Source organism: Loa loa (assembly GCF_000183805.2).
Source record: "Loa loa unplaced genomic scaffold supercont3.21, whole genome shotgun sequence".
Taxonomy (NCBI): domain Eukaryota; kingdom Metazoa; phylum Nematoda; class Chromadorea; order Rhabditida; family Onchocercidae; genus Loa; species Loa loa.
Genome location: NW_018108201.1, coordinates 147,824 through 170,726, shown reverse-complemented (window position 1 = coordinate 170,726; position 22,903 = coordinate 147,824). Strand labels below are relative to the sequence as shown.

General features: G+C 31.8%; 6 protein-coding genes across 6 annotated transcripts; 3 read left to right on the top strand and 3 right to left on the bottom strand.

The window, feature by feature from the left end:
- Positions 1 to 766: 766 nt before the first annotated feature.
- On the bottom strand, positions 767 to 2,211 carry LOAG_01000 (hypothetical protein; the record flags this gene model as incomplete). Its single annotated transcript, XM_003136540.1, has 3 exons — positions 767 to 880; positions 1,664 to 1,764; positions 2,205 to 2,211. 3 exons carry the CDS (start codon positions 2,209 to 2,211, stop codon positions 767 to 769), a joined length of 222 nt encoding a protein of 73 aa, XP_003136588.1.
- Positions 2,212 to 2,474: 263 nt separating this feature from the next.
- LOAG_00999 (hypothetical protein) lies at positions 2,475 to 5,641 on the bottom strand (the record flags this gene model as incomplete). The annotated part of the gene is made up of 9 exons (XM_003136539.1): positions 2,475 to 2,530; positions 2,927 to 3,030; positions 3,285 to 3,403; positions 3,601 to 3,708; positions 3,904 to 4,017; positions 4,257 to 4,324; positions 5,014 to 5,176; positions 5,399 to 5,526; positions 5,635 to 5,641. The coding sequence occupies 9 exons, from the start codon at positions 5,639 to 5,641 to the stop codon at positions 2,475 to 2,477; spliced, it is 867 nt and encodes a 288-aa protein (XP_003136587.1).
- Positions 5,642 to 7,853: 2,212 nt separating this feature from the next.
- On the bottom strand, positions 7,854 to 9,466 carry LOAG_00998 (hypothetical protein). Its single transcript, XM_003136538.2, has 3 exons — positions 9,366 to 9,466; positions 8,926 to 8,998; positions 7,854 to 8,209 (listed from the first exon to the last, which is right to left on the bottom strand). The coding sequence occupies exons 1-3, from the start codon at positions 9,447 to 9,449 to the stop codon at positions 8,169 to 8,171; spliced, it is 198 nt and encodes a 65-aa protein (XP_003136586.1). The 5' UTR covers positions 9,450 to 9,466; the 3' UTR covers positions 7,854 to 8,168.
- Positions 9,467 to 12,134: 2,668 nt separating this feature from the next.
- On the top strand, positions 12,135 to 16,048 carry LOAG_00997 (hypothetical protein; the record flags this gene model as incomplete). Its single annotated transcript, XM_003136537.1, has 9 exons — positions 12,135 to 12,186; positions 12,414 to 12,497; positions 12,920 to 13,069; positions 13,197 to 13,286; positions 13,949 to 14,067; positions 14,171 to 14,285; positions 14,735 to 14,922; positions 15,432 to 15,735; positions 15,960 to 16,048. The coding sequence occupies 9 exons, from the start codon at positions 12,135 to 12,137 to the stop codon at positions 16,046 to 16,048; spliced, it is 1,191 nt and encodes a 396-aa protein (XP_003136585.1).
- Positions 16,049 to 19,109: 3,061 nt separating this feature from the next.
- On the top strand, positions 19,110 to 19,930 carry LOAG_00996 (DNL zinc finger family protein; the record flags this gene model as incomplete). Its single annotated transcript, XM_003136536.1, has 3 exons — positions 19,110 to 19,165; positions 19,243 to 19,420; positions 19,730 to 19,930. 3 exons carry the CDS (start codon positions 19,110 to 19,112, stop codon positions 19,928 to 19,930), a joined length of 435 nt encoding a protein of 144 aa, XP_003136584.1.
- A 323-nt stretch (positions 19,931 to 20,253) lies between these two features.
- Positions 20,254 to 22,156, top strand: LOAG_00995 (hypothetical protein; the record flags this gene model as incomplete). The annotated part of the gene is made up of 6 exons (XM_003136535.1): positions 20,254 to 20,362; positions 20,471 to 20,570; positions 20,842 to 20,977; positions 21,324 to 21,425; positions 21,779 to 21,867; positions 22,003 to 22,156. 6 exons carry the CDS (start codon positions 20,254 to 20,256, stop codon positions 22,154 to 22,156), a joined length of 690 nt encoding a protein of 229 aa, XP_003136583.1.
- Between the last annotated feature and the right edge of the window lie 747 nt (positions 22,157 to 22,903).

Genomic DNA, 22,903 nt, shown 5'->3' with positions numbered 1-22,903 from the left:
CGTTCGATATATACGTGAACCAGGTTTTCCCATTTTGTATATTCATTTGTTCTTGTATGTTTATTATTAGTCCTTAATCATGTCTATTTCATTCGTTAATAAGTACTTGATACTTTTGCGGATTCCCACGTATGGATTCGCGTGTATAATTGAAACAGTGGGATACATAGAGTGATTACCTTTGCTTAATTACTACCTTTGCTGTCATTTTTCTATCGGTGTTATTGCTGCTGTTTCATTTCTTTTCTATTTCGAATTTAAAACTTGCATAGTTTGTAGCGCAGTTTGAATCCCCACGTACCGAAACCATCGTTGAGAATATTTGCAACATACATGATAATGAAAGTGTCTTTTTCACTTATCATTTCTATATTTAATGGTCCACAACAATGCCTTGACCCTTAATTAATTGCTTATTATGTATTGTTGTAAACATTTACTATGGTCATTTCTCTAATACACTTTCTAACTCAGTCGTTTTAAAAATTTTGAACTTATACTGAAAATGCTTCTTAAAAAGTATTATGACGTTAAGGCATTTAGACATATTCAATTTCAATTTTCGAAGAAAAAGTCTCTGAATGTCTTTTCTCTGCGAGAAAAAGAATGAAGTGATAAAGATATATGTGGGATGAATTGTGGGGATGAAGTGAGGTGATAAGGATGTCTGTTGAATAAATTGAGGTGATAAGGATTTCTGTGGGGATGAATTGAGGTGATAAAGACAATCAGAAATTTTCTTGATATATTAGCATAAATTCGGTCATTATTCACCAGTTGGAATCATATCTGCTTTGAATTTCAATTCCAGATAGCTGGTACATGTTTCTTTGCAGGGCAATCGTAATTCATCAATATATACGAGCACTCGTGCTTTGGACTGCAATAAATGATGAAGTACAAAGGATTGAGTGAGGACACTGACAAAAAACGCCCAAGACAGAGGCGGTAATTGATGCGAGATAAAAGATGGATTGAAATAGCTTGGTATAGGTTATCATTCGGTAAAATAAAGCACCTTGGAAATGATAATCTTTTGAGTAAAAGAGATAATTAATAATCCTTTGGGTAAGCGAGGTAATTGATAATCTTTTGGATTAGAGAGATAATTGACCTGTGGATAAAATTGTCAAAAAGATGGCGAAATACAAGAGATTCTGATTAAATGTAATTGTTAAATCAGCATTTAAAAGATTTGAAATTGTTCACAATTTAAGAAATATAATTAATTTTTGAGATATTTCGAAAGCATTTCATCCGTGAAAGAATGATAATAATATTGATAACGAATGAAATTCGATGATGTTACATGAAGTGAAATTGAATGAGACAAAGATTTGAGAGCACAAAGCTCAATGATGACTGTATGGTATAATTGATTCTATTTTCTTTACTATATCATATCAGTGCTATAGGAATCTTTTTTTGCTACAATATATCATTTTTACAATAATCATCATTGAAAAATTACTGTATGTATCTTCCGGCAATTTTTCCCACTCAAATAATCGAACTGCTAATTCATATTGCAATAATTTATGATGAAAGATTGGGTGAGGCTTTTTTTTTTTTCACCAATTATTTCAATGATAGTATCTATTCGCATTTTATTTCATGTATTCGTTTTAGCTGAAGCTGACCTGAAACTTCCTTCAGAACTTACCCTAATTCTCCAAACACAATGAATGCTACCATGTAGGCCAATGATTGTAATGTTTTGATAATCGTAGTTAGCCAACAAATCACCACCACATTTAGGTGTTCCTAAAATAATCATTTAGTAAAAATTATAGCAAACCTTTTTTTTAAAGACTAGACTATAGATTAGATGAGATTAGACGAAAACTTTTTTCTTCATATTTATACTTTCCTCGTTAAAATTAAGAAATGCAAAAGTTTTCTGAACACCTGAGATTTTACGAACATTAATTCTTCTTTCTGCGCTGTATCTATTTTATTTCGTAATTTTTGAATCTTAACTTCAGAAGAGGAATTATTTGAAGTGAAATTTTAAGTCGCCAATTAAATACGCTGAACTCAATGCTGAGTCCTTTTTTAGGAGCATACGAGTTATACCACTTAAAAAAATAATAGAGAAAATAGAAAATGAAAATAGGAAATGGAAGATTTTGTTGGTCATTTTGTATTTCTAAGAATTTTGATATATCATTAAGGTAAATTATAATTGTATTAACAAATTTTACTATTCATTTTTGCTAAAAAAAAAAATCTCATGTGCGAATAGTTTATAAATGAATTTATCGATACATAACTTTCACTGAGGAATCATGATGCTCTTATAAGTTGAAGAAATTGATGATGAAGATATGATATGGTAAGTGATTTATTTATATAATACAAACTAAAAATTTCAAACTTAAAATGTCTTATAGAATTAAAAAAACTCACTGCTTTTTTCCACTGATAGACAATTTATTCCACCTAATCCAGTTGGACATTTGCACTGATAACAATTATTTGGATTTCGTATATCCACCGTTATAGCAATTTATTCGATATCGACAGATATCTGAAATACATCGTAAGTCTTAATTTTATTTATTCTGTTTTTATTTCTGTGAAATTTCTCAATGACTTTTTTTTTAAAAAAAAAAGGAATCCTGTAAAAAATCCAAATTACTTTATTTTTGAAATGCTTCAAAAAATCTCTCACTAAATAGCTGCTTCTTTTGCGTATCACTTTATACTACTGTGAAGCTGATCTTAATTAGATTAGAAACTGAAATTAGAACTTGAAATTTTAATTAGAACTTGAAATTATTCCTGCCTAATTTCATTGAGATTTTCCAGAAACTTAAACACTTTTAGATAAGAGAGAAATAAAAGGAATTCTGTAGAAACGCATGAATTTGTATTATTTCAACTAACATAAATAACAATAAACAAATTTTGATTGAATCCATACCATTACAGTATCGTAAATTAATCAATTTTGCATCTTTGAATGAAATTCCTTCTCGTTGTCCGATTGTTTGCTGATATCGACGATCACGTGTCTCAATCGTATATCTTTAAATCATTTAGTAATAACTTATGACTACATCTTGCAATATGTCATGCTTCTTGCACTTCTGCACAAATCATATACTTTAAAAAGTGTGTATTTATTAGAAAAAAAAAACAATTAATTATGTTCAGATGATGTGATCGTTCAGAAAAAAAAATATATATATATATATATATATATAAATTTCCACTACACACTATGACTCAATATTGATCGACACATTCTCAACAACATTTTATAATACAGTAATTCATACCTATCATAATTGATTGTGAATGCTTTCGGACCATAATGCATCAGGGAACCATAATCATACGATAATCCCATGTTATCAATATTTATCATTGTTCGCTTTTCAAAATTCCCTTGAGTACCCTTAAAATTTATACTAATTAGATTAAGTGAATGAGTGAAAATTGAAGTAATTAAGGAAAGGAACAATTTCTCGTAATTTCTTTTTACTCATATAAAAGATATCACTTGTTTGAAATTAAAAAGCTTAAAGAACAATGCTACCAATTTTCCATCAATATATTAAAACTGGAATTGGACTGAAATTAAGAATTTATTACTGGATAAATGTTAGCATAATTGATCCAGATGTAATTGTCACGATCGGTACGTGATTGTTCATGCCATAAACCCAAAGCGTGTAACATTTCATGCACCACTATACCAACCTAAATTAAAATTAAGCGCAATAGGAAATTTTGCATTTACAATAAATATTAACTAATAATCATAAATATTAAGTTATAATTATAAATATTGAATAATAATATTGAAAATAACAATCAATTATAATTTTCATTTATGACATAATAATTATGAAAATGTGAAAAGATTAAAATTTGATGAAATTCAAAGAATTTTACCGCTTCACATCCAAATCCAATGGATATCAATTGTCGACCGCCAACTTTACCAACATTACTCCAACATCCTTTACCTTGTATGAAATATATATGATTCCTGTTACCACCATTCTCCTAAATTTTCGTTATTTTTTTTTAAATAATTTCAAAAAATTTTGATCAAATTCCAATTTTCAAACAAATTGTAACTTACACAAAACATTACGAAGTATTCCGTTAATGCAAAATAGCAAATTGGTTGGGTTTAATTTTCAATTTTAAAATTAATTAAATTATTCAATTGAATTGTTTATTTAAGTTTGCTCATAGTAGTATTATTATTTTTTCTTTTCCTCTTTTTTTTTAGTACGAACCTTGAAGCGAATGCATGTTTCGGTTTCGATATGATACAAAGCGGTACGAATTAAATTTTGCCATTTAACTGTAAATCATTTTTCTCTTTCATTCTAAAGTTTAATTTAAATCGAAATTCTTTATTGAATTTTCAAAAAAAAAACTCTTTTTTTTAAGAATTTCTTCCTTTAATTTTTTTCAAACAATCCATTATTGAAAGATAATATGTTAAGCAAATAATTTGAATTAAATTCTCAATTTACCATTAGAACTGCTGAAATAATACGATATTGGCATTGCCATCCATTCATACTTCGATTCCCGAATTATTTGCCGATTATTTCCTATACTTTTTTTTTTTACTATTTTCGTTGAGTATATTTCACTTTGGTAGAAATGTAAAAAATATGATTTATTGCAAATAAAGAGATGCTGAAAGGGATATTAGGTTAGATAACGAAATATCGAAACTTCCAGAATTTGTTAAATTCATCTTTAATCTTTCCGTGAAGAGATAGCAAATAATTTGAAAGATTTTCAATTATAAACTTATTGATAGGATCTTTCTGATTGCTATTATATGTTGCCAAGATTGTAAAAAGCAATAAGTTATAATGTGTATGGTATATATATATATATACATGCATACAGAATAATTTAATTTTTATAAATTTTAAAATAAGCTTCCCAAAAATTTGTTTTTTTTTCCAACCAAATTTGATTTGAACATTTGAATATTGCAGAAAACTAAAATTTCATTTGACAATAATAACTTACTGGTTTTGATATCCTCATTAAGTAAAGCTTTAATTTGTGGTAATGTTAATAGGATATCATTCTCGAATAGATCACCCACAACACCTTCCTTACGATTAATGCTTGCTTCCGTTTTATCATCAATAGGAATATCTCTCAAATCTTTGCTAACTTTTTTAGAATCCTACAAACACGAATTCATAAATTCAAAAAAATTTTTATCATAATAATAATAAACTTAAAATATACTGATGATTATCTCGAAAGATGAAGAGCTTTATTTCAATCTTTACATTTCTCACTTCTTTTGTTTACCTTACCGGAATTAAGTTATCAATTACTTTTCCGGATTTGATTTACCAAGAATAATGAATGCTATATGTATTTACACCATTAATACACTTACGTAATCATGGTATATGCCATATTTCCGTGCCGTTATCGCGTAATATCGATCTAGCAATACTCGAACTTCCGCATAATCATTCGAAATTATATTGTCATTTTGGGCATTTATCCGCTTTAAATGATTATCTATATTACGCAGTAAGAAATATGCAAATTAGGCACTTAATAAATTCAATTTATTTCCGGACAAAAATCATACTAACAACTAATTAACAGTTTACATTATTTACATACCTGTCATATTTTAATAAGAAATTTTGTATTACGTACTTGATACTTGACATGTCACCATATATTACACCATATAATAATGATAATTAATATATTGCTGATTTTTTTCTTTCCATTTTACCATTTTTAAATAATTTTAAATCTATTTAAATAAAGCTTTTGTTTTCTTTGAATCAAATCTTACAATTACGTAACATAAATAAACAATCAATCGTGATAATGCCATCATCTTCTCCTTCTAATTGCGTTACAAATTTTACCTGTGAAAATGAAAAACGAATTATATTTAATAATTCTGTAAATAAAGTGATAATTAATAAACGTAAAAAAAAAAATTAATCAATCATAGAAATTTCAATAATTTTGTTCCGCCCAAAATGCCTTCTTCACTTTTAGGATATGATCATTTTAAATGGTTATAGGCAATAAAAATGATTGAGGATTTGATGGGTGGTATTAATTCATTTAAATTAATTTTTAAATTCATTTAACCCATGTTTATTTATAATTAAAATACGAAAGTGTCACCATCATCACCAACACTAACTACTACTAACTCAAAAAACAATGAATTTAAAATGAAAGACATATACTTGAAAAAAGGATTGCTTTTTTAATCGTACTCGTGTATTACAAAAAAAAAAAAAATTTCTTTTTCCTTGAAAGTACTTGTCATTTCAAATGTTTCCATTCATGATGGCTTTAAATCCATTTGGTTGACCTTGAAATTTGTTTGGCTGTCATTTCCACTCCTTACATCATATTCATTTCAAAAGTACAATCAATTTCATATTTCAACTACAATCTAATCATTTAATAAAAAATTCCTTTTTATTTCCACAAAACATTCGATTACAATCATCATCAGGTGATTGAATCAATCCCTGAATGTAACGATAATGGATTAATGTTATATAAATTATTGATCTTTTTAGAATTTTTCAGTGTTAGATAAGTTATTCATCGATATTTACTTAATTTTGATAAGGGAAAAGTTTCAAAGAGAGAAGAAAAATTAACTTTCAATTAGTTAAAATCCTACAAAATAAATGCAACATTTTGAATGACAGTTATAAAATAAAATGCACCGTAAAATTAAAATGAATTAAGAAAAAGACAATCGAAACGTTTGGTACAATGTGACATCTTTTTTGCCAACTGGAGCAGAAAATATAATACTGCTTGTTTTTAAATAGGTCAATAAAATAAGAAAATACAATTAGTCATTCATTGGATTAAATATAGCTACACAATTAATTGCTTATTACTTTATTTCAACTCTTTTTTTGCATTCCTTTTTATCAATGATGAAAATTGCTTGTGACATTTTTCTGTGAAACGACAACTTCTGTGTGTGTGTGTGTGTCGCACGTCCCTCTATTTCAGGTAATAATATTTGGAACAAAATTCCAACTGAAAAATGAAAGTAACTTAAGTGGAATTAATTTAAGACAGTTTTACTTGTGTCATTGCATCCCTCAAAATTTCAGGTGAATTTTTCATTCCATTTCGTTCTACGATCTTAAAAAGGCGCAACATTTTAAGTCATGATACAAAGTCGTACAATAATTTCGACTTTTTCCAAAATTCACAATTTAAAGCACTTCTCCAGTTGCACGAAAATACATCAACGCGAATGAATTATTGAAATAGAATAGGAATAAATAAATAGTAAACTTTTCCTCTTTTTTAATAGATTAGCTAGAAAGTGAGCCTTTTATGAAAATACGCCAACTTTTGTAAGTAACAATCCTGTCCTTTGCGTAGCACACACACTTTCCCCTGCCATGTTCTTTCATATTTTAAAATTTACGAAATTGACCTTTATAAAAAAGACCTTTATATATATCCTTAATCCAGGATTGCTTCGCTCAAGCTATCTTGCATTTCTATTACCATCTGTGCTGGTAAGAACCAATTAGTGTGGTTTCTTTTCAAATTTCCTAAAGAAAGGAAACTTGTAGATTTAGCAAAATAGATTACCATTTCAAACTTCATTACAACCCTTTGATATATAATTTCCCTAATAAATTAAATCAGTAAGTCTTTAGTCTAGAAATTTCCCGGTTTCTAACTCAAAACTGAGTAAATTGCATAAGGGATCAGCCAATGACACCATATTTCTTAGTTATAAGCACGGAAACACTGAGTGAGACAGTTTATTGAGACAATAACAGTTACAATGAATAAGGCAACATAACATCCAAATCCATCATTAAATACCAATACACAATCATAAAACTGTCTGTTCACTCAACCCCTACGATTATAAGACAAGAAACATGATTCAGAAAACGATGAATCGAACTATATGATGAAGGAAACCAATATACTTCCACCCGAAATGTGGTAAAATGAGCCTTTTCAAAAGGCAAAAAGGAAACTTAAATGTTGGTAGTGCATTACCTACTTGAATATGGAAGAAATCAAAATCAAGTGGTAAAGGAATGAACAAAAGATACGGACGCTCTCTCCAAAAATATGCGAAAAAATTAAATTGATATATACGACGACAAGGTTTATTCTTTGCAATCACATTACCATCCCATCTTCACAGATCGGATAATTTCGAATATAGCTGAAATTATTAACTGTAAAAATAAAAATAACCTTCTATAAAATCCTATTAAAATCCAAAAGTACTCATGCTAACTTTTACAAACTACTAGAACTTTCCGAACATTGAAATAATGCATATTCATACGAGGATGTATCTGTTGCTGGGCACAATAAAACACAACATTTTCGGCCAATTTAAATCGCGAAACATTTGTTCTCTTTCTTTTACCTTATCTAGGAAACCATCATTGGATTTCAGGAACATTAGAAAACGTCTTGAAGAGAAAAGCGCAACATCACTCAGGTGAGATCTATTTTTTCGTCTTTAGACTAATAACGGCAAGCGATTTCATGAAGTTAACTGTGGGAAAAGAAAGTAAATTAGAAGAAACCCAGAACAGAGCTAAGAGTACTTTTACACTTCCTCCGTATGCTTTAAATTAAAACCATAAACGAATAAGCACATACATTGTTCACTAAGATGCCTACGTCTCAACAAAAGTTAATGAATTCCTCTCCACTTTGCGAATTCATTTTAGTATGACTGATAACCGACTAGAATATAAGATTGTACAATTCAGAGCATAAGATGCATCAATGCAGTAAATCAATGCATCACCAGGCTGATAGAGCAACTGCAGAATTAACCAACGACTAGCGACATACTATTCGGAAAAAACAGGAAAGGATAAGTTAAGAATGAACATTTCTTGACAAATATACCAAAAATCTCACCGGAACCACAAACAACAAATACAAAAAGACCAATTAACCACGGAGTTGTTGCATATTTATCTTCCTGCGGCTTCTGAAAATGTTTCCTTAATTCATATAACTTATAGTTATAATAAAAAATCTACTGAATAATCCACCCTATTAATTCAATCCCTCGAAAACAAATTGATACCAGTTAGCGTCACCAAACCCCAAGGTTTTCTCAAACTGTTAGTTGCATAAGCAAATATGTAGTAGCAAAAAAAGTGGACATGTAAGAAGAATTCGGATAAATACCATAGCTTTAACGAACACGTGTGTGTAAACATATGCATACGACAAAAAAAAAAAGAAAAGTGGCCAAAAAGTTTTCCTAAACTATGAAGAGTCAAGACGATTCAGGATGGACAATCAGCAGTCAGACAGCGTTATAAAATGATACATTGATACAATGTACTTACTAAAGTTTTTTGTACATTGCCTCGTGATAACACATTCCTGCTGAAGACTGAATTCGCTACACTCATTCGTTGTTTGGCGGGCATTTGTACTGACTGAAAATAACACGAAATAAAGTGATGCTGAAATTGATATTTCAAAAACGATTTTTAACTTAACCTGGACAAAGTTAAATAGAAGCAAGACAGAGCAGTCTACATTGACAAAGAGAACATAAAACAAAGAAAGCTTGTTATAGTTCGAAATTTGCTCCTAAATATCATCAACATTTAATAGAACTCTTTGCACATGAAACTATCAGTGCAACGACGGAGCAAAAACCACTGGCAACGAGTAATAGCTGTATTATTAATACTCAATACAGCACAGATTATTTTCAGCTTATATGTTTCCTATTTATTTGTGATTCCACTAGAATATTGGGAAGAGCTGAAGAAATTAAATCTAAGGATTTAACCTGATATGTGATCTTAACATCTCGTACCGTGCGCATAAAAGACGGAATAAAACTTCTCAGAATTGTCCGAAATAACGGATTACCATCTCCCCTTCTTTTTTACCTATTCTAAATATCACTCTATTCTCTCCCAGAACATCATCAATCTCCAATCACCCATAATAACAATTTATGTGGATGACAACTACAAACATACATCACATGTATTCCACGTCGAATCGCAACCATAAACATACATTACATGTGTTCCACGTCATACCTTTTAATCTTTTTGCGTTATATTTGAACCACTGATAAAATGTCCACAAAAAGTCCATAAAAAGGGGAACAGGGAGAAAAGAAAGAACGAAGTAAGAGAAGTAATGGAACATGATCTAATCTAACTTCAAATAAAGCACAGCAGCACCCCACTCTAGCTTATGCAATTCATTAAGCGTCCATCAGAATTAGCAAAGTGACATCTAACCCACATAGTTCACAAACTACACATGACTTCTAATGACGGCATGAAATTTCAGTCCCAAAACATGGTTAAACTTTTGCAGGATTTCATTGAAAGTAGAGATAACCGCAACCAACTGTTATTTAACATATTCATAACTTTGTGCGAGTATCTGAAATACCTATTCATGGTTGTTAATTGGGATGTAAGATATCACCTTTTGATATCACCTGTAAAATTGTACCGTATTTCAGTCGATATATTAGCTGTGTTATCATTAGCTGATTTGAGCTGTCTAATGTTGGCCATTTCGTGAGATTTTTCGATGGTATAATTCATAGCCATGAACTGCATGTCTCGTATATATTCGATAAGATTTGCCGCATCTGAAATCTCGAATAAATATATCATTTATAGTTTGAAAATATTCATGAAAGTGAATGTAAAATCGAAAGAACGTGCAATTAAGGGAAAAACAAAAAGTAAATATCAGGAATTAAACAAATATGCAAATCGCAGTTAAATTTTGTGGGAATTATTACACAAATGTGATAGATGAATTGATATTAAGATGAGAAGTAGACAGAAGTAATCTGAATGTGTATGATGTTGCCATCAGAATATACTGTTGGAATAAATACGAAATTTATAAGTTGCAATTTAACAACTTTAATCAATCTCTTTGTAAGGAATCATATAAAAAGAGTTCCTCCAATGAAGCTTTCTTCATTTCTTTTTTCTTAAACATTTGACATCAAATTAGACTGAACAATTTTTTAAAAATTTGAAAATTTGTAGGTTTTAACAGATTAGAAAAAGTATGTTCAATGCTTCATTTTTATGGAAATGTATTTGGTTTTTTTTTTTATTCGTGCAAGACAATTTTGATAGAAAATTTGCAGTAATATATAATAGAAAGATGTATTTGAGAGAAGAACTAGGTGAACATTTTAGTTTTGCATAATTTTATCACCTACTAGAAGGTGTGGTACGTGTATGACGTACTGTGACGTACATATACGTATAGGACGTACGTGTACGACGTATAAGCATACGTGCAAGTATACTGTAAGTATAGCATATAGACAGTTATCGGTTGAAGGAAGACAGACGGTAAGTTAGTTCCAGGCTTTTCTATGGAATGTTCTAGAAGAGGGTAGCCATCAGTATACCTCCGTTATTTTTGGCGGGAAATATTGAAAGTAAATAGGCAGCAATAGCTATCATTTCAATTACCACGTTTATTCCTTACAGCTGGCTGTTAGGTAAGTGGTTGTGTGTGAACGCGTGGAGTCAACATGACGTGGTGCGTGATCTTTCACGTGTTACGTGTGATATATATCTCACGCTGTTAGCTGTTCACTTAAATGTATGTTGTACAGTATTCTGTGGGCGTGTCTGTTCTCGACTTAAGATTTTGCACGTAGGCGAAGTTCAGCTTAGTGGGTTACTTAGTGGACAGTGATGCATTTTGTCAGTTATTCATTTTTATACCGTTGGGATATTATTATCAAGATGGAAGAGGCGTGACGTGATGTGACGTGACGTGAAACGTTACGTGATACTGCAGTATTGCTAGTAAAAGAAGGGAAGTTAATGTTTTTAAATGGAATTTGACAAGCTTTTCGGGACGAGAGAGAAATTTTTCAAAGAAACTGCCAGAACTTTCTTCTTCCCCTATAAATTTGTTATTTAAATTTATAGATTTTTTTTTCCGGAACATCCCTTATTTTAAGCATCCAAAAATCAAGCAATTTTAAGAGGTTTTGTCTTTTTTCCTCGTCATAAATATTCTTAATCAAAATTAATTGTTTACTACTTAGTTACACTTATTTTTAAAGTACTGACACGGAACTAGCATTCGTTATCCAAATGGACACGACGAAAAGTACAGCAACTGGTGTTGATCAGGGTGTAATACCAGGTACTTCATTTTTTCATATTTCTCCTTACATTAAATTTTCCTACTACCAACTTGTTGTAGGATGTACTCGTAAAAGCAAAATGGAAAACGATTGAGCTGTTTTCATCAAAATATCACAAAAATTGAAAGTGATAAAAAGTGGATATCGGAAGTGGAGTTGTAATTTCGAATGAATTTTCCAAGTATAAATGTGTGAAGTTATTTTTAACATCTTTGTTTGACTTAAGGCAATTTTGGAAGAACAAACATATCAGCGGCTACGGATCGCTACAACATTTTTGGAAACGATAGTTTTGGTGGTTACGGTAAAGGTATTTTCATATATTTTTTGAGGGGAACATTAAGTCCAACAACTTCCAACACACTCCATCACTTGATAGTAGTGCAGTTGCGCACAGTAAGAATATCTTGAAAAAAATATCTTCAAATCGTTCTATCGATTCAAAAATTCAAAAGTATATCATTCTATTATTCATAATAGAATGGTATACTATGTAATCTATTATGAATAATAAAATGACGTACTGTGTGATCATTGTTTTCCCAGTTTGCTTTTTAACTTCTAAAACATTTCACCTGCCCCACTTCAGCATAGTCGAACATTACCATTTCAACTCAGTATTACATTGCTTAGGTTTAATTCAGAAGACTTAATAATCCGTTCAAAATACTGTTCCAAATTTTCTGGAAACAGACACTTATTTCAAAGTTGAAGGGATAAATTAATTTCCAGGAACAATCGCGCAAGTGAAGGACATCTGGAGTTGTGACAGCAACGATAATCAGGTTTTAGTTCCAGACCTAGTGACACAGAGTTTTCCAGAAGATGGGATTTTCTCTCGCAAAGTGTTTATTGGCGGGCTTCCTCCTGATGTGACTGCTAGTAATGCTTCATTTATTCCAGCTTTCATCGTTTTTTAATGGCTGAATAAGAAATTTTTTAGAATTGCAAATCTGTGAGCATCGTTATCATTTTTGAGCTAAGTTTTATGATCCATTATCGTATTTAGATTCAATTTCTTTGTTCTTCGAACAGTTTGGAGCAAATACAGTTGACTGGCCGCATCGCAAGCGTACTGGAAGTGATATTCCACCAAACGGTTAGTTCTTCACTCATCGTTTTCCTTTGATGCTTATGTTGCATGAATTATTAATGTTTATTTGTTTATCTGTTAAACAGATCTGGTCTCAACTATCCAACGGGAAGAGCTTCATCCAGCACTTAATTTGAAAGAAATTTATAGTAACAAAGCAGAATAAACTGTAATGTTTCTCTACGCATTGTCCTTTCCTCTTTGGTTTCACTTAACTTCCAGTAATGGAACGAATTAGCCATTTGCAAGCTTGATGCACAAGGGAAGGAAGGACGAGGAGAATGCGGTATAAATTATTCAAATATTCGACAGTATTGACAGATTTTTCTTTTGTTGACAGATTTTTCTCCCATTTACGACGCAGTCTACCATATTTTGAAAGTATGGTCTGAAGTTGATGAGAAGTTTGGGCAAGGACAAGTGCAAATAAGCCGAATATGCATTTTTTGCACAAGTTTGATACGCGTGGAAAAACTTTGGTTAAACTGGAACTCCTTTTAACAGTGACAAGCGAAACGTGCATTAGTTGTCACATCCCATGTTATACGAGCGAGTAGTGTATTTTTCATGCTTGTAGCATATTTTAACGACCTGAAGAAAGTCGTTATCAAAAAGTTTGATTGCTCACCAAGTTAACGTTCTGAAGTCTCAAGCAAGCAGGTTTTTAGGATACGCTTTTGTGGTTTTCGTTAGCGATCGCTCTGTCGAATATCTCGTTAGCCGATGCATTCGTAAACAGGGGAAACTCAATATTGTTTTGAAAAATGGCGGGAAAGACGTCAAAATGGTTAGTTCACAACTTATAAAGTTCAAAAGAGCGAGATTTATTGGTAAAGGGGTAAAGGATGAACTAAGAGGCCAGAAATATCTGGAAAATAGCAAAATTACAGGTACAAGTGAGACCCTGGGCTCTTCGCGATCAGGTGTATCGTGTGACAGACGCACCGCTAATATCTGACCGATATTCCGTTTTCATCGGTGGCGTACCGCGTACAACAACTGCGTGTTAGTTGAATTATCCGTAACTTCTTGCTTGTTTTAGCTTGGGATGAAATATAATTCTGTAAAAGTCATCTGCAGTTTCCTAATTTTGCATTGATAAATGCAATAGATTTCTTGTACTCTTCGGACTTTTTTATTCACTCAACGTTTCTAATGATTGTGCCATTAGCTGGAGAATATTTCAAGGAAGAAAGAAAACTTTTATTACATTATCTCTTTGCAATCGCGCAGTGTTGCCATCACTTTTATCCTCGTCGAAATAATTTTTTTTAGGAGATTAAACGAATTCTCTCATTATTTCTTTAAAATAATATGAGTTCTATCAAGTCTCAAACCTCGAAGTTAGAGTAGTTGGGATGCTGTTTTGTTCTAAATCCAATACTTTTTGAATACATGGGTGCACAAGTGATCTTTGAATAATCATTTGAAATATTATTTTTCCGATATTTCAGCGGAACTGGCAATGCTGCTTCAGCAAACTAGCAGACTTTGTGACGTCGTATATGTTTCGTTGGAAGTTGATGCTGAAACGAAGTATCCAAAAGGAGCAGCGCAGGTGGTTTTCGATAGTCGTGAATCCTATCTTACGGCGATTGCAATGCGTTTGATTACATTAAAAACAATTGATCAGGTGAAGGAAGTGAGTCCATTTTTCTAAATTTGTTAGTTATTATGATGGTAAAATGGCAGTTGAAAGGTGTAAATTGACGGAGAAAGACAAGAAAGAACGAGAAACAATAAATCGAAAATTAAGGAGGGACAAAAAAAGATAAAAAGGAAATAAAGAGGATAACAAATAATTGATAAGAAGAGTAGAATCCCAGAATTTCACAAAAAAACGAATTTTTTCCCCAGATTGGTTTTTGATTAATTCAATCTAAAATTTCATGTTAATAACTTGTATTTCATCACTGCGAGTGACAACAGATGCGAACAAACTGTCTTAGGTAGTCATCTGTGATATACGTATGGGGTAATATTTTTAGGTGTGTGGTTATGTTAAAATTGCTCATCATAAGCATTTGAGATATCCAACTTTTTGCAAAACCGAACTTTCAAATTTATTGGAATACTGGTAAGTGTATCTCCAGCAACAAATAATAGGGGCGGAATTAGTTTCTTTTTATCAATTATAGCATGCGATTTTAGATAGAGATAAAGCCATATTTGATGGACTGTGCCCAGTGCGAGATGTGCAATCTGGCTGATGCTCGATATTTGTGTCCAGAACTCTGCTGTCTTATGTATCTGTGCGAACCGTGTTGGGCTGAGGTGCATAAACAGCGCGGCTTGCTAAATCATAGACCGATGACCAAAACAAAGCCAGGAAGCCCAATGCGAAACATTTCGAACTGTGTCACTGCATTTCCTTTCTTCAGTCCAGTCTTGGATCATCTGAATCACAATCACAACGGTCTTCGTTCAAGTAATCAGCAGCAGTTATGCCACTGCAGTAAGTTCCGAAATTCTAAATAAATTGGATTTGGGACAATCAGGCAATGTGCAGAATGATGGCAAATTATGGGTTTTTTTTAATGTCGTTATAGCATAAAGGATACATGATACTGGAGTAATTGTCCGTCGTGCATCGCTTATACTTTTTAATATGCCTACAATAATACAGTTTCTTGAAAAAAAGCCATTATTTCTATTGTTCATACCTGTTATATATTTTAGGAGCATGTGAAACGCTTCTACTCCAGTTTTTGCTGCAGCAGCACATTTTGCAGACGAATCTTCCATCATGTCGTTCTCCGTTCATGTGAATTATTTCACTGAATCGTCAAATTGCATTTGTGAATAGAAATTATGGAATGCACCCTATGCCCACCCCCAAATCCTCCTTCCAGTCCTTTGCACATTTTTACTGCCTGCCTTTAATTAGAATTATTTGGATTTCCTCTTCATTACACAGTTTTAACGTTTAATTCCTATTGTATTTAAATGTTTTAGTCTTGTATTGTGTATAATTTGTCTATGTGTTTTACGTGAATTCCCTTCCCATTTAATTTTGTCCGCTACTTCTCCTGAATTTTAATTGTAATTTTAACGGCCGAATTATCGTCTTCTTTGTGAATATGTTTTATGAATTTTGAATAGTTTGTTTTACATTTCAAATAAGCAGATCTTGTTTACTTCAAGTCATTGTGCATAATTGTTGTTAAAAGTTTTGCTTTTTTTGTTATAAGCATTACATGGAGTCCTTTTTTCACAACATTTTTTATTTTAATATAGATTTCGAAAATGGTAGCGTTTAAATTAGTAGTTCTGTACTGACTTTAAAGTTAGTTATGTTACTCGTCCAGTTTTTTGGGCTTGAATATTTAAACGCCAAAATTGACCAAGTGTGGGATATAATACTCGAAGTCCTATTAGAAAGCAAAGAAAGGATCAAAAAGCAAAGAGCTAGGGAATTAAGGTTTACCAACTGGTTTCTGTTCCCTAAAAAACACGGCGAATTCATGGTTTTACTTGCGTTTAAGCGTAAGTTGTGCACTGGACGCATCTGATCCTAACATTGGTACAATGTTAGGGCATACCAAAGCGTAATCCAAGCGTTACTGTAATATTGAGAAGTTGCAGATGGCATTACTAAGCTGCAAAAAGCTTCGAAGAAAAAAGTCAAAAGACAGTCAGGTTTCAATAAGAATTGTATGAGGATATGCCAAAAATTAAAAAGACCGTAAATTTCGAAGGTGTTTAAAAAGTCTGAAGGATTTTGGGAAGTTTGTATTCTTCGTTAAAATTACAATCAAGCAAACTATAGCTTCTCGGAATTTGTTTTCCTTAATTCAGATTTGTTTTCATACTGGTATGATTGAAATTCTTGTTTCAATGTTTGATGTTGAAATGTATTCCATAAAGCAGCAAAAATAAACTTTGATAAAAACATAAGGATAATTAGCAGAGGGAAATGATTAATGATAGTTAATTACAAGCTAATTTCAGGATTGAAAATTTCTTAAATACGAAGTAGAAATGTGAAAATTGTTACAATTTTTGCAAAGTCCTAAATAATGTGAAATTTAAAAATCAAACAAAATAGATGAAAAACAGTCCTTATCAGAATAACAGGTAGAAATGCTATGATATTTAGTGACGATCTTGTCGACGATGACCTAAATATTGACAAGACCAAGTATGAGGTTTTAATATTTTCAGTTATGATTAAGCTTTCAATTAGAACTAATCTTTAGGTGTATGTTAAAATGTTTTCTGAAGACTGTAGAAATATATTTATACCTGGCGATCGAAATAGGTAAGGTTCTAATCTCAAATCGTTTTGTTTTTGTTATTCATTAAAATCATAACAAGACGCAAACCTATATCAGATTTTATCAGTTACTAAATCAAAATTTGGATTCGGGAATCCTTCTGGAATTTGATTCGAATCCAGGTTAGCTTTAATACTTTGAAATTTGAAAATCATTTTAACATTTCCTTTCTTGTTCATTTTTTTTTGTCTTCTTTAACATTTCAATTCTAACTTTAATATTTTTAACGTTTCTCTCATCTTGAATAAAATCTCGGAAATTCTATTCTTCACCAATAAGTAATCTAGAGAGTTTTTCTTCAATCTAAATATAAAGAAGGAAGAAATAATTTCATTATCATTGAAAGTTATCAGTGATGTTGTTATTTGTAACTGATAAACTTCAGAGTGGCACAATATCTCATTGCTTTTTGTTAAAAGTAAGAAGATGAGGATGATAAGTTCTGGTACTTTTATCATCAAAAATTTTTAAATTTCTGGTACCTTTGTCATCTAAAATTTTTAAATTTTGAGAAAAATTATTGTTTGAAAATTTATGAAAAAAAAATTCTCACAATTCTTAGATACATGGATAATAAAGGTAAATTTGCTAATCTAGCTATAATACACAACTAATCAAGATAACGTAGGGAAAATTCAATATTAGCCTTGGAATCCAGTTCTCATCCCATGGATGGACCAGATCCTGAGACATAGATCCAATACGAGCTTTTTAACCGCAGCAGTGAGGATATACATTTTGAGAGCTGAAATTACCGCGGTTGCTTTTAAAATTACTCATTAAAACTTTAAAATTGAGCCTAGTTAAGGAATAATAAAGAATGCAATTAATTATAATATATATATATATATATATATATATAACTAATTTTTCTAAAAATGTTTTTGGATGACAAGAATCATTAAACCTGAAATAGCTTCCACTCTTCTTTTATTGTCCTTTTTTCCTTCAGAATTTTTTACTTTATCGAAAAAAAAGGTTCAATCCATTGACTTTTACCATTCAATCCATTGACGTAAGTTCAGGAAATTTTCTTGTCCACGAAGATTATCATATCATAGAAATTAATCACTCAAAATCGAGTAACAGTAATTACTGTTCTAATAAGTCGATTGTCCAATTTTAGAAATGTTGTCTTTTTTAAAATTAAATGTATTTATCATGATAAGAAATGTGAATGGATAGTGTCGTGAGAAATGGATAGGTCGATGTCCAGCACTGGTCAGTGATCACAAAAGATGAATGGATAGTTTTGGTGACACTAAATTAATTCCTTCTTTTCAGATATTTAGGAAAAAATCAGAATCAAAAAAAAATCAAAAAAATTCAGAAAAAATCTGTTTTTAGAATTTCTCATTCCATTCTCTGAATTGAAACATCGTGTAAAATAAGAGTGTAGCAGAGAATAATGAAATCGATAAAAGATTGTTCAAGTATCATTTAAAAACGGATGAACGCAGACGCAAAAGTAAGAAAGGTTACGCGAGGTTTGTGGACAAGTTGCGAAGTAGTTGTAAAAATGGACTGGTAGTACAAGAAGATAAGTGAGAGGATGCAAGGGACTTTTGGGTCTGGGCCATGCATGTATATGGATGAATTACCTTACAGGTTAATAGTACTATAAAAACTACCAACATTACTAGTAATGATTGTTACTGGCAATTTTTGGCTCACGATATTTTCAGGTGTGCATCATTAGGTAGGTTACTGGTACCACGGAAAAAAAAATTGATGCTATTGGTGTCGCCATTGATTCGGTGCCTTCGTGTAAGTCGCATTATACACCGTGCCTTTTTGGCCAGTGTTTCTTTACAAGGAAGACTATCGTTGACTTATACCTGTAGGGTTTGCGGTACTCGACAGGTAAATGTTCTCAGTTTTTTTTGTCCATTTATTCATTTCCTGTTTGAATATGCCGGAATATGTTGTAAGCATAAGAGCGAATAATTCTCTAAATGATTCGATTTGCTGAAATACTGATTGTGATTGTTGACTGTTTAATTAATTAATAACAATTAATTAGTAACTTGCATAATCAGAGAATCTAATCTATACATAGTTTACGATTTATTACCTTTTGTATAACACCGAGGTAGTAAAAATAGATGGAATGAATTGCCGTTTTAATCTTGACACATTTCTGTCAAAGGGAAGCTCCAAAAAAAATTTCAGGGTCCAAAATTTCTTTCTGAGAAAGCATATAAGGAAGGTGTCGTTATTGTAACTTGCGACAGTTGCAAGAATTACCACTTAATCGCCGATAATTTGGGTTGGTTTACTCAGTCCAAAGGTTCAAAGAATATTGAAGAGATACTGAAAGAGAAGGGTGAGGAAGTAAAAAGGGGCATCGATTTAATCGATATCGCCGAGTAAGGTGAGCTTTCGAAAATCAGTTATTTTTGAGTTAATCAAATCTAAAGCATTAATTACGGGAGAATCTATTTGCCTGTTTGGAATACTAAACCATAATTTGTTAACTAAATGATGACAGTGTAAAAATTTGCACAGAATTTTTGCAAGTTTTCCTTTAAGGAAAGCCTCAAGATAACTTGCACCTGATTTCGTCAAGAATAAAGAAAGAAGTGGATTGAAGTACATGATCTTTCGTCCCAGAATATTTCAAGTCTAGTTAACTTTGAAATAATGGCATCGTACTTAAAAATTATATGATAGTTTCTTTTGTTTTTCAGATGATGATGGAAAATATGGCTGTATACACATCTCATATCCCAATTTCTTCGTTACAAAAAGGATTGCTTGCATTCGGCTCAGCAGTAACAGCACTTATGAATCCCAGAAGAGCAGGTCACTATTTTTTCATTTTTCTTACTAAATAAAACACACTTATGTTTTTAATGATATTTTACATTACCGTATATTGAAGTGAGTCCTATATGAGAAGATCATTTGTAGATATGGTGGCAGCAATGGGTGAAACAACAGCTTTCCGACCAATACTAGAAAGAATTCGTCAGAGAATGGAAGGCGACATATGTGGTAGAGAAATCTTGAGGTTTAAATTCTTTCTGGAAATATGATTGAAGGCAGAGAGGATGGCTTGATCTTGTCTCCATTCACAATTCAACAAGCTGTAATTGTTGGCAATGTTTACATTCACATAAAGGATGAGTTCATCATAATGTCTAGTAAAGAGGAAATACACCTTTCAGTGTTCAGAACGTACATTTGACTGCTTTCAGAGTATCTCTGGAGCTTCAGACCCTCTATGTTTAATGGATTGAAAAAGCACTTTACATAAAGATATTGAGTTGTTTTTGATGCAGAGATCGTCCAAGAATAACGAGTGCGACCATTGATTTGAGTTACCTCCGAACGCTTCCTCACGGAACACTTGGCAAAGAATATTCCATATTTCTCGAAAGGTTGAATACTACTCCAGATGAACGTCCTACTGTTAAGGTTTCTCTTCCAAACTTTGCAACTACTTTCTTTCTGATAAACTTATATTGGGGTAGTTTCAATGCTCCGTTAACAGTCAAAATCAGTCGAAATAAATAGTTGAACGTTGATACTGTGAATTGTCTTCGAGGTAACCGATAATTTTGTTAAACTATTTTGATACTGAAAGAGATTCGTCACACTAATCATGTTTCATCACACTAGTTCTGAAGTCTGAAATCGTGATATTCTGATATCTTTTAAGTATTTTAAATTTTAAAGAAGAAATAAGTTGCTGCCATATTTGAGGCAAAATTTTTGTGTTTCCTTGCTCGAACGACTTTCAAATCCATATTCTTTGTTTTAGTTTGTTGATGATGACGACCTAGTTTACATAATGCAAAGGTATCGCGAGACACATGATTTCAATCACTTACTTTTGCAAATGAAAACGAATTTGCTCGAAGAGGTAACTTTCGTATTATTTGAGAGATGGTGCTCAATAGTTTTGATTTGTTGCGGGAACGTCCCTTTTCACCTATAAAATAGGATTTCACATTTTTTTTTCTTTTCTTTTTTTTTGCCATGTCAAGCCTTATGAAGCTATAGATACGAAGAAACTTCCAGGATTCAGCAGGTGTAGTTGCACAACACACCAGAATACAAGCTATAAAAATCTTGACCTAAATCTTTATTATTCTTCACCGGACGATTCTGAATATCTATCTTGTCAGTTCGTGTAATTGAAATATTTAGGATTACATGGTGGTAATATTTGACTGTTTGAAATTTTTTTTTCTAAAAAGTTAGTGTTATTTTCAGATCGCAGTCAAATGTTTTGAAGGCATACAGCTTGGTTTACCGATGTGTGTTCTCGGTGGTGTGTTTGGTGGTTTGAGATTAGGGCCAAAGTAGGTTGACCGGTTAATTTGCTGAGAGAGAAGTTTAGCTCTTTTGAGAAATTGTTACTAGGATTCAATTCACTTTGAGACAACAGAAAAATACGTCAGTTTTAATAATTACAAGGTAACTTAAAGTGTTTTCAGGCATCGGCACGCTTTTGTGCAACAATACTTACCATGGTGTGTGGAACAGGCGGTGAATTCACGGCTACTAATTGCTGTTGATTGGGAAAATCATTTTGAAAAGCCAATTTCTGAATTGCAAAGAACTTATACAATCACTCCTTTTATTCGCTAATTTCCCACCATGTGAGTAATATGTGTAATGCAACTTAGATTCTAATCATGAAGATCATCTGGTCCAGTATTACTTATCAAAATTAGGCATCACGTTTGTCCGTATTTTCTTGCGTATGATGGAAGGCATGTGTCCGAATTCGTCACATCCATTTGTCATTTTGTTTGATTATTTTCTTTGGACACTTTACTTGTAATAGTTTTGGAAGTGATAAAAGTATAAATACCATGCTAGATATCCTATGTCAGTTATGAGATTTAGCTGTTTTTGATTATATACACTGATAGTTGCCTGTCAAGTAATGTCAGTTCTTCATAAGCTGTTCTTTGCATTGCTTGTTTATGATTATGCTGCTTTTTGTTTCAATTTTTCATCGTAATTATCAGCTGCGCTTTCAACTCAATCATCCATTGCTGCAATTTATGCAAATTTCACGAATGTGAAGGACGTTTTGCTAGACATATGAGAAGCTTTCATCATTCCGTGAATATTTTTTGTTAGGGAAGCATACATTACCAAATGCTGTTTGGTCTGTATTTCACACTCCTATCCAAAGTAACAATGCGATCAAATGAAATAGTTCAGGTTTGATAACTGCAATTTTTGTTTGGGAAACTTACACAGTTCGGCCTCTATTCATGCCTTTTCCAAACAATACATTGGTTTATATGGCTAAATATTCTTCTAATTTTCTTCTTTGCGTTTATAGTATACGTAAAGCTAACAATAAAATCATTCGATTACTTT

Excerpts from the sequence above, each read along its gene's own strand:
- LOAG_00998 (XM_003136538.2), bottom strand. The coding sequence starts at position 9,449 with ATGCCCGCCAAACAACGAATGAGTGTAGCGAATTCAGTCTTCAGCAGG. Across the intron at positions 8,999-9,365 it reads GCAATGTACAAAAAACTTTA|AAGCCGCAGGAAGATAAATA; the intron begins GTAAGTACATTG and ends AAACATTTTCAG. Across the intron at positions 8,210-8,925 it reads ATTTGTTGTTTGTGGTTCCG|CTATATTCGAAATTATCCGA; the intron begins GTGAGATTTTTG and ends TAATAATTTCAG.